The 11,010-nt window shown below is 35.7% G+C and overlaps 1 protein-coding gene across 1 annotated transcript; it reads right to left on the minus strand.

The window, feature by feature from the left end:
* Positions 1 to 303: 303 nt before the first annotated feature.
* On the minus strand, positions 304 to 10,895 carry LOC137405430 (small ribosomal subunit protein eS4, Y-like). Its single transcript, XM_068091689.1, has 6 exons — positions 10,770 to 10,895; positions 10,276 to 10,534; positions 9,959 to 10,056; positions 9,710 to 9,881; positions 5,298 to 5,427; positions 304 to 489 (listed from the first exon to the last, which is right to left on the minus strand). The coding sequence occupies exons 1-6, from the start codon at positions 10,770 to 10,772 to the stop codon at positions 375 to 377; spliced, it is 777 nt and encodes a 258-aa protein (XP_067947790.1). The 5' UTR covers positions 10,773 to 10,895; the 3' UTR covers positions 304 to 374.
* Positions 10,896 to 11,010: the final 115 nt, after the last annotated feature.

The following is an 11,010-nucleotide window of genomic DNA, read 5'->3' on the forward strand; positions in this document are numbered from 1 at the left end:
AGTTCAAATCTAACAACTAATAATTTCATGGAAGCTCGTAATTCAGACAATTTTTCAGACAGTCAACTCCAAGGAATGGCTACCAACATGCAAAACGTCTACTTGCCTTTTTTATATCCAGCCATTCCTCACTAAGTCAATTATAGCTGTGTTTTAAATGTGGGTGAAAATACGTAAGATTTATCTTTAAATTACTCTACAAGCAACACAGAATTCTACATACAAGTACATGTTGCAACATTATAGCAAAAGGGAACCTTTTGGCAACCTGGAAGAGAAATATACAGGAAAGAGCCTTAAAAGAAATGTTTCAAAAGAGCTTTATTGGTAATGAACTTGGTGTCAATCGCCAATATGTACAATATGAAACATTTTTAAGCAGCCAGGCGTTTTTCTCTCTCCTCGAGGATGCCGTATCGAATACCCTTGCCCTTTGGTAGCGAGATCCAGGGTTTATTTCCTTTGCCGATGGTGAAAACATTGTTTAGTCTACAAAGACAATCAGAAGCTTATACACACAAATTTAGAACTTCATTAAGAGAGGACAAAACTTCTGCACGACTGTGAATAGTAACTGTTATTGATGAGAGCACCATTTCTAGTCTGTAAATAAATAATCATGGGTCGAAGCGGAATTATGGGGATCTAAATTGAAGACCATCTTTTCCTATTAGAAAATCATAAGCAACTTGCATATGGTACATTTTTAGTTGAAGCTTAAGACTTTCAAGGGGCAAAGAAATTTAACTGCGTTCTTATCCACACTAAAAGAGAGCAATACCTTCCTAATCAACCCTCTTAATGTCAGAGGGGCATTCACACCTCATACTACACTACTAATCAACCCTCTTAATGTCAGAGGGGCATTCACACCTCATACTACACTACTAATCAACCCTCTTAATGTCAGAGGGGCATTCACACCTCATACTACACTACTAATCAACCCTCTTAATGTCAGAGGGGCATTCACACCTCATACTACACTACTAATCAACCCTCTTAATGTCAGAGGGGCATTCACACCTCATACTACACTACTAATCAACCCTCTTAATGTCAGAGGGGCATTCACACCTCATACTACACTACTAATCAACCCTCTTAATGTCAGAGGGGCATTCACACCTCATACTACACTACTAATTAAATTTCAGCTCCTGAAGCTCAAATTAAAAAGCATGATTTTTTCAATAGAAAAAATTACTGCTTCAAATTGTTTGAAGTTCATGTAGTAGCTAATAGCTAATATACAAAACTCCTGGTAAATTCAAATTTACAAACATCGAAGTAAAATAGCACAATCTGCTGGGAACAAAAACTTCAGTTTTACGAGTAGTTTGTATAGACATGTGCACATAGCGAGGAGTCTGTACTAGAATCTCACAATGAAACACACAAAGCTACCACTATATTAAGCGCACAAAGCTACTGCACTTGCACAATAACACACTGGGAAGTACAATAAAACACCACTTAATAAATCCAGAATGTCGCGAAGATATAATGCTGCATGCATGTTTTTCTTCGGCAAGGGCGACAAGATGAATTAGCATTCAACTCGAATTTGTAAACTCGCCTGACTTTACACTTTACGTTATTTGGAATTTTTTACCTAGTACAAAGCAAAAACTGCACATGATTTTTTACATTATCTGGAATTTACGTTATAGGAGCGTCTACTGTAACAGGGTCATCTTAACCCGAGATAATCTCTATTACATATATACTAGTGCACTGACAGCCTAGTTAGTCTTGAGAAATCAACAAGTGTGTCAATAAAGCACAGGTAGCTGCGCAATCATTCAGAGGTTTTACAGTGTTGGTCTATCGATTTGAATTTCATTGAAAGCTATATTTTAATCATAAACATGAACCTTTTCGACTAATAGACAAACTGACAGAGGACACTGCTCATATTATAATGAAATTATATTTTTGTTCACTCAATTTTACACATCAAACATTTCATTGTTTCCTTTTTTTAAATAGACCTCGTTGTCTAGAATAAAAGAAAAACTCGAGATAAATTGACATCGAAGATGTGCATTCTTCTGAACTCTTTGTAAAATCACCGCCTGTATGGACTGTGAAAGTGATAACAAAAGAGAACAGTTGTCGATACAAACCAATAACACTACAGTTACGGAGTTATGGTACGGACATTTAATTAAAAAAACCAAATCTAGTCCTTTTCTTTTTTGGAAGGACCAAAAGGGCGGATTTGAAAAATCTTGGAATGGAATAGGCAATTTACAGATTGTATATTTTACTGTTCGTAAAATATACAATCTCAAAATGTAAATGAACAGATTGCTTATGTTGTAGGAGCGTCTATTGTATATTGCTACTGCTAGCCGTTGTAACAAGAAAAAAGCATAACAATATTAGAATGGCATTCAGTAAACCGCAATTAATAGGTTAATCTATCTTGTTGGTCACTATTTTACAGGGAAAGCTTGATATATATCGCCGATAGATATATTTTTGGGTAAAAAAATCTATATTTTTGAAAAATATTCATTTTATCATTCCGTTTCACCTTAAAACTATTGCTACCAGTCTAAAAATGCTAAATAATACCTACAATCATCAAATACTTGCCTAAGGGCCTATTAGGCTTACCTAACGCAGACAAACAAAGACAGCCAGACTGAGAAGGTGAAATTAGCTAGTTCAACTAATTAGCGTTTGAGTTGAGAAGAGTTTTTCAAATCTAAATTGTATTCCTTCATCCCAGTACTATCTCCCAAACCTGATTATCTCATCTCATGTTCAACTATTTTATTTTATTGCCTTATTGGAAGACCAGCCTGCTGAAAACCCTTTAAAAACACCTGTCCACCACACCGAGAAATCTTCTCGGTGTGGTGGAGAGGTCTCGTGTGAGGACATTACAACATGCTTGAATGATTTTCAATCCTATGTTTGACGAACATTTTCATATTTATAAATATTATTATACTAGGCCTACAATAAATCAAGTCTTTGGTATTAAACACTGCTGACTGGGCCCTATAAAATACATCAATCACAATGTAAACACCATGCAAGTTCAACCTAGCTTCAAACCTTTTTCACACATGTTATTAATTTCAAAATATCAATAAATATCGGGATATATATATATATATATATATCAGCGGTATGAGACGATTTCTCAACTCGCTGTGAACCAGTCCACATGAGAACACACACTCAACACTAGCAGTCAGAGTTATATGATCTTATTTATAAATTTTATACCGAGTCAGTTTTATCCTTTGAAGCTATTCATTGAAAGATTTTTACAGAAAATGATGAGATGAGTTACTCTGTCATCTCAGTGTAATGTGCTTACAATTCTGTTTCTGGGTGTCAGATTATTCAAATCAAAACCATGGGTTAGGAAGTTCAAAGGATTCTCAGCAGAATGGTCTTCAAGGAAGGCAATAAAATATAACAGTTGAATACGAAATTAGATAATCAGAATAGGGCGATAGTACTGTGATGAATGAATACAATTTAGACATGAAAAACTCTTCTCAACTCAAACACTCATTACCCTACAGGGTGAATTTAGTCGCGGAGTTAAATTTCGCGAAAACTGCCATTTCATGCAAAATCACCGATTAATTTATTCGCGGCTGAACACTGCCACTCTCTATGAAGAGTTAACTCTATTGCGGCTAGCAGTAGAGTTAACCCTACGCGTGCGCACATTGCGTGTTTCAGTTTCTACTTAGCGTACAACTACGAGTCGATCGTGCTATGCTATAAATTTTTTGCTGCGTTCAGAGGTTTTCCCGAATATTCATAGATTTGAAGGCCTTTGATGAACCAACAAATTTCGGTAAGTAATGAGTTTTCTTCAAAACCATTTACTAAATTAGTTGAATTTTACTTTAGTTTTTCGGTGAAACGCAATATTTATTTTTTCCATCCCTACCGCTTCGTTATTTTTTTAGTGCGAGAGAGAGCAATTTTCATCATACACGGAAGCACAATGACTGCAGCTGCTAACGAGAAGAATATATCTGTTTTAAAAAAGGAACAAAAACACCTTTACGAGCACAAAGTTTTGGCCAACCGGCAGAACTTTGCAATAGTAAGCCACGAGGAGAGTTCTGATGATAACTTCCTTACCAGCCATGCAGTAGCGAGAGAATCGCCTCTAACATTTACTCGAGACAGTGACTGCGATATAGCGCTGCTGTTACCAAAATAGCTAGTCAGAAAGAACCATTATACGCTAGTATTCACTTATCAAGAGTACCAGTTTAATTTTATTGCTAGACAACCGATATATAGACTAAACTGTTACTGTTACAAGTTACTGTTACACTGTTATATTTACTCGAATCATCGATTGTAAAAAAATTATTTGTATTTGAAATATTTTATTTGTATACTCAAGTTTGTAATAAATTATAATATGCAGTAGTTATTCTTCCTTGTGATTAAAAATAGAACTAATTTTTCCGGGAATTTAATAATTCGCGGAATTGACTGTTCGCGAAATCGCGAATTTTTATAACCATAGAATATTTTAATCCTGTAGGGTATAAAACAATTTATAAGAGCCCACAATTTTTATTTTTAATATAAATGTGAAGCACACTGGGGACAGTCTTACAAATTGAAGCCTCAAAAACAGAAAGTTAAATATTGGTTTAGCATGCGGTGTGAATGACCCACTGACATAAAAGACTGGTTCACACTATAGCACCGTTTTCCTTTGGGAGTTTATTGTCGATTATGTGAACCGTAAACTGATGACAATGAAGAAGTAATAAAAATACGCCAGGAAAGTTTGCAGTGGTCAAACTTTTTCCGATATTTCACCAAGCTCGCCTGTGCAATGTGAACCATTTCGGCAATAGTAATTCGCAGTCACTGATAGCATGATTAATTTCCATTTATGATAGTCACTGCGGGACTACTATTTGATTCAAGCATGCGAAAACAAGTTTCTTCGCGAAAAATAAAAATGAGAACACTGCGCAACGGATTATTTGCTGATGCATCGTGTGAACATCATTATCTTCGACGAACACCAAAGCATTGCCGCATCATTGCCGAGATACGACGATATAATCTGAACCAGCCTTAGGAAGGTTGGTTAGGAAAATATTGTTCTCTTTTGATCTGGCAAAGGCAAACAAATGCTCTGTTAAACACAATTTGAATTGGCAATTGTGCCAATTACAACTACATCTTTATACATGACACTACGTCTTTAGACATGACGCATGTATCAAGACGAAGCGGGAGATTTTGGAAAACAGAGAGGGATAAACTAAAAAAATATAACTGACCTGGTAGCAAAGCTGTGTCCAAGCGAGTCCTTGACATGCACTATGTGAAAAGATCCGGGATGTTTTTCCACATTGATTATCTGTCCAACTCGACCAATGTTATGCCCACCAGTAATCATACACATGTTACCTGTTGGAATGAGAATGAACAAATTTTGAAGAAAAACTGGCATATATTTTTGAACAACAATAACAAGAAATAATCTTGAAAAAAAATTCAAGCAATACAGTTTTACGAGAAATATGCTTAATGTTAAAACCGATGTGCGCGGGTGATGATATTTCTGTGTGAACTCATAGTCATTCATTTAGTGTGTCCACAGCCAAAATCCTATGTCAACTCCTTAATCAATGATGATGCTAGCAATTACACAGTAGTTGAAAACAAATTCCTTACATAAAACTACAACAACTGCACACAAACCATTTGTTAAGAAAATACTACAGTAGAAAAACCAATGAATAGCTGTCTACTGCTGATCAATGCAGGGTCACACAAAATAAAGTTTACAGTTTGCTATGTGTAGGTTCGGTGATCAAGGTGATAGAGATACACATGCGCAACCTTTTTAAAATTCCATCGGATGAAATTAACCAAGCTTAGCTTTATTATGTATACCGTAGAAACTCCTATAAAATAAATAATCTGTTCAAAAAACATTTACGTTATAGAGAATTTATGTTATAAGACCAGTAAAATACATGTAAATTGTCTAATCCATTCCAAGATCTTTCCAAACTCAACCTGTTAGCCATGCCAAAAGGAAAAACTTTAATTACCTCTTTTAATTTGCGGGCTGTACTGAACTGCAGAACATAAACCTATTGACTATACTTAATAGTAATAGGTTTATGGTTATAGGTTTTCTATGTTGCAGAATTATTGGTTTGCATCAAAAAATTTTCTCTTTTTCATGATCAATCTCACTGGTTTGATAGACTGTGGTTGTAACAAATTTACAACCAAGTTGATAAGGAATGCACATTTTCGATGATCATATACAACGATCTACTTATTTTTCTAAACAGCAAGTCTATTTTGCAAAGTAAAGCTAATGACAAATAGTTTGTAGGTCTACAATAAGGCAAAACAACAAAATCTGTTTACCGTACTTTTCGGACTATAAACCACACCCCTATATAAGTCGCATCTGCTTTATTCTCCAAAAACGATAATAAAACAATACATAGGCCACACCTTTGTATAGGCCGCAGAACTCAGGACGGTGCTTTTCAACACGGCAGCAACTTTCCGGTTTAAAACAGAACAGTGCCTAACAGCACTGCTTCGTATTAACCGACGCTGTTAACCTAGTGCCTAACGGAACAGTACTGTTAGGCATTGTTTCGTATTTTCTTTAACCACTAGAAGCACACTAATCGAAGATTCTGGTTAATGCGCCCTAGCGATAAAAGAAAAAGCCACAAAATAGCCGCACCTTTATATAAGCCGCATGGCTCAAATCATCAGAAAAAAGTAGCGGCTAATAATCCGAAAAGTATGGTACTATTAAAAACCAGTTTTATCTGTTAATCGTCTATCACTATCCAGGGGTCAAGGTTAAGATGAAGATAATTTCCGACGACACTCCAACTAGTGACATTGAGATTGGTAGACCGACGCTGTAACACCTGCACCAATCGATCGCATTATTATTTATGGACAATTGCGCAGCTATCCTATTCGCCTTTTTGTCGACACATTTAACGATCTATTACAACGTACGAGAAAGTCACCAAAGTTATTTACAATAGATAGCGCTACACACACGGCGTTTTTCTTCTACCAGTGTGGCAAATAAACTAACCATCAAATTTTAAGCATGCTCGACTTGACACTATGTTATATGAAATTTTTTATGTAGTACGAAGCAAAAACTTGTAATGTAAAAATGTAATTATGTCTGACTGTATCCATTTGATGTTAGTATTTTTAAAATTAGGGCCACTTCTCGACCAGCTGACTGCAAAAAGCTGTTCAAACACACCCGATAGACATTATGATGCAAGTTTTATAACTGCATTAAATAAGCAAATACAGTGAAACCCGGCTAAATCGACCTTCACGGGACCGAGAGAAAGTGTTCGAGTTATGAGAACACTGTCACAAGTGCATGTATTTATCAGTACATATACAAACTATATATAAATCAAAAGCATAGATTGCTCGTTGCAAGTTAAGGGGCCTCTCAAGTAATGTTTTAACACTTTTTATCAGAAAGTATGAATATTTTCCTATTACTAGAGATTTGTTTGTTTTAGGTGATGTGACTGCCAGTACGTTTTCAGATTAAAATAGGCAAAACTGAATCAAAGGCAAACCTTTAGAAGGTCACTAACGAAAATATTTTGCCAATAGTGGTAATAATGACACCTAAGAGCTACTAAAAATTGATTTTTATCTATATGGGTTGAAATCAAATGATATTCTAAAGCGATAATAACCATCTCGGTAGACATTGGGCAAAAAACTGTTCAAGTTAACGAAGTTAAGGTCGAGTTATCTAAAGCAATTTATCATTACGTGGGAACGGACCAAACAAATCCATTCGAGTTAACCATGTGTTCGAGCTATCCGAGGGCGAGTTATCCGAGTTTCACTGTATGTGAAATATCAAAGCGTCGTTAATAGAGTGACTGTTACACAGGTGAGCCAAAAACCTTCATGTATGGAGTTCCCGGGGCTTTGCACAGTGCATAGTTAGCTTTAAAGGTTGACTTGACAAAATTCACATAACAGTTATTTGGTATCAAAAGATTTACCATGTCTTACTCTGTTGTGTTGTAAGTGCCAAATATGTGGAAAGGTGATTACAAGCTCTTAAAAGCTCAAAAACGAAAATCCACCGAAGATTGGAATCCGTTTATTTCTCTGACGTAGCCATGACAGTTTGGTTATTGTCTTGTCACGTGATGTTCTCATGTGAATTGAATGGCCAATAAATAGCTTTATGTAAAACTTATCGTAGCACTAGTTTATGACAAACACTTCGGGTTTTACCGAAGACCCCCGTATCAAATATAGATGCTCGCTACTTAACAGTTTGTTTCGGCTTGAACTAATCGTCAAGTCGTAATCTCATCATGTGACCCAATACTTCAAAAATAATTTTTGCAATACTTTTCGATTATCACAGGTGATCAACAGGCCTGTCATGATTATTAGACAATGATATGTACTCCTTTGAGGTAAGATTAAAAAATTAAATGAATTTTTACGGTAAGTTATAAGATATCAGTTCTAAAAGTGACAGCATTACAATGACGATAAAACAGACACGTAAGAAAAATAGACATGGTTTTATTGATTGCGTGAAGTATATTTGTGAAAATATTTTGACGAATAGTTGCATGAAAGTGTAAACAGAAACCATCTACCACAGCTACGTCACGTTTGAGAAAAAGAATCCAAACTACGGGGGTCTCGTGTGGCTGCGATTAACTGTTCATTTTTGAGCGTTAAATAGCTTGTAATCACATTCCCACATATTTTGTACCTACAACACAACAGAGTAAAACATGTTGAATCTTTTGATACTAAATAACTAATGTGAATTTTGTTGCAAGTCAACCTTCAACCCTTTGGCGGCCAGAGCGACATTATTGTCGTTTCGCGATACTGACGCCAATGGGCTGAGCGACTATTATGTTGCCACGCGAACGCTTTTCAAAAATTGATTTCTGGTTAGCTTATTGCGTTTTTTTATTCAATTTTTTACTAATAGTAAACTAAAATATACTGGTCTCTGTTAGCAACCAAAAAATTAGCCGTTTTGAGAGAAAAAACAGTTGTTTTTGCAATACTAAAAGAACGAAAACACTGAAATAAAAACGTATTTGAATAAAACAGAGATTTTTATTTGTAGCTTGTTTATGCTTGTTACTGCTTTCTGAATATTTTCTCTTGAGTGCAACAACTTTCTTTTACTGTCATGGCATCCTATAAAGGCTATAGGCAAAGCTATAGAGGAACAATAATAAGCGCATGTCAAGACTGTGGTGTAGGCCTCTGCAAGGGCAAATGCTTCCAAAATTACTTTAGCTAGAGAAACACTTATCTAAGAATTTGACTTATAAATGTTAATTTGTATTTACCTGTATAATAAAAACACAATACACATATACAATATCATAAACAAAAATTTATCAATGATTTTTTTTTTAAATCAATTTGTGGAAAATTTATTTGCCCAGGGGGTCTCAAATTGCCCAAAAAAAATTGCCTGCGAAAGAGTTAATAAAACCCCTTTATTTGTTATCAGATGCAAGCTTTTTATAGTGTCAGAAACCTTTAGGGTTTTCGCAATGGTGGCATTGCTGTGTGCCTATCACCATAAAAAACCTGTCTCTGGACTGTTGTTGTCAGCCTTGAAACAGGCACCGCCGAGATATCATAACCTGGTAACACTAACCTCCTTCAAACTTGAGGAAGTTCATGATTTTGCCAGTTTGGTTATTAACCTGGACTGTGTCATTGACCTTTATCAGAGGGTCAGGGTACCTGATGGTCCGTCCATCATGGGTGACAATATAGGGGACACCTTTAGGTCCAGTCTTCTGCTTTGTGACTTTACACAGCTTGTACTACAAAAAAATGCCTTGTCTAAACAGCAAACTAAATAAGCCTGCAATTTATACAGAATAACAGAAATTGGACATACCGAAGCCTCATCAGCAGTAATTCTATGAACTGCAAATCTTCCCTTGACATCATATACTAGTCTGAAGTGCTCAGAAGTTTTTTCAATCGTCATCACATCTGTAATATGTGCAAACAGAATATTCTATCACGGTCATTAGAGTGGACTTTTGCTGAAGAATACAATGAATGCTTAACAATGAAGAATACAACCATAACATAGCAAAGATTACAGCTGACAAAACTATAACAGGAGCAAAAGTCAAAACATGAATGTAAAGAAATGCCAGTAGCAGAATAAAAACGATATTTATGTCAACTATGAAATAACATTCTGACCCATAAATCCAGCAGGGAAGGTGAGATCAGTCCTAACTTTTCCATCAACTTTGATCAGCCTTTGCATGACGATCTTCTTGGCTTCATCGTACGACAGAGCATATTTTAATCTGTTTCTAATGAACAAGATTATAGGGAGGGACTCCCGGATTTTATGCGGACCAGAGCTGGGTCTTGGAGCAAATACACCAGACAATTTATCCAGCATCCAATGCTTTGGGGCTGCAAGCCTCTTCAAGTGCTTTTTGGGTCCTCGAGCCTACACGTTAGAAAAATGATGCGGAACGAGTGAAGTAAAACAATGTTACAGAAATGAACAATATTCGAAAGAACATAAAATATTACAAACCGATCAAAAATGAATAACTTTCAACTATTACGCTAGAAAAGTTTGCATTCAATAAGCCAAATGTAAAATTTAAATGTTTAAAAGACTAAACGATGAGATGCTAGAAGATTGTTATGTTCAATGCTAAAATATGACTATCACTCACCATATCGGATGTAAAAAGAGACCGACGGTATACCTTCCGGTGTAAAATAAGTAGATTCACTAGAATAACTAAAACGGCGTTTTCAACTAGAATCGTGTGCCTAATCAGGTCAGCTCTTAGTCTGCGTATAACTTGAGCTACATCATTGAGTAGATACGTAGTCATAAAGTTATACTTCTTTTTCGACATAAAATAACTTTATGTAAGCTATAGTTTTGAAAATAATGCTACGATGTATTAC

The sequence above is a fragment of the Watersipora subatra genome, chromosome 9 (genome assembly GCF_963576615.1).
Source record: "Watersipora subatra chromosome 9, tzWatSuba1.1, whole genome shotgun sequence".
NCBI lineage: Eukaryota > Metazoa > Bryozoa > Gymnolaemata > Cheilostomatida > Watersiporidae > Watersipora > Watersipora subatra.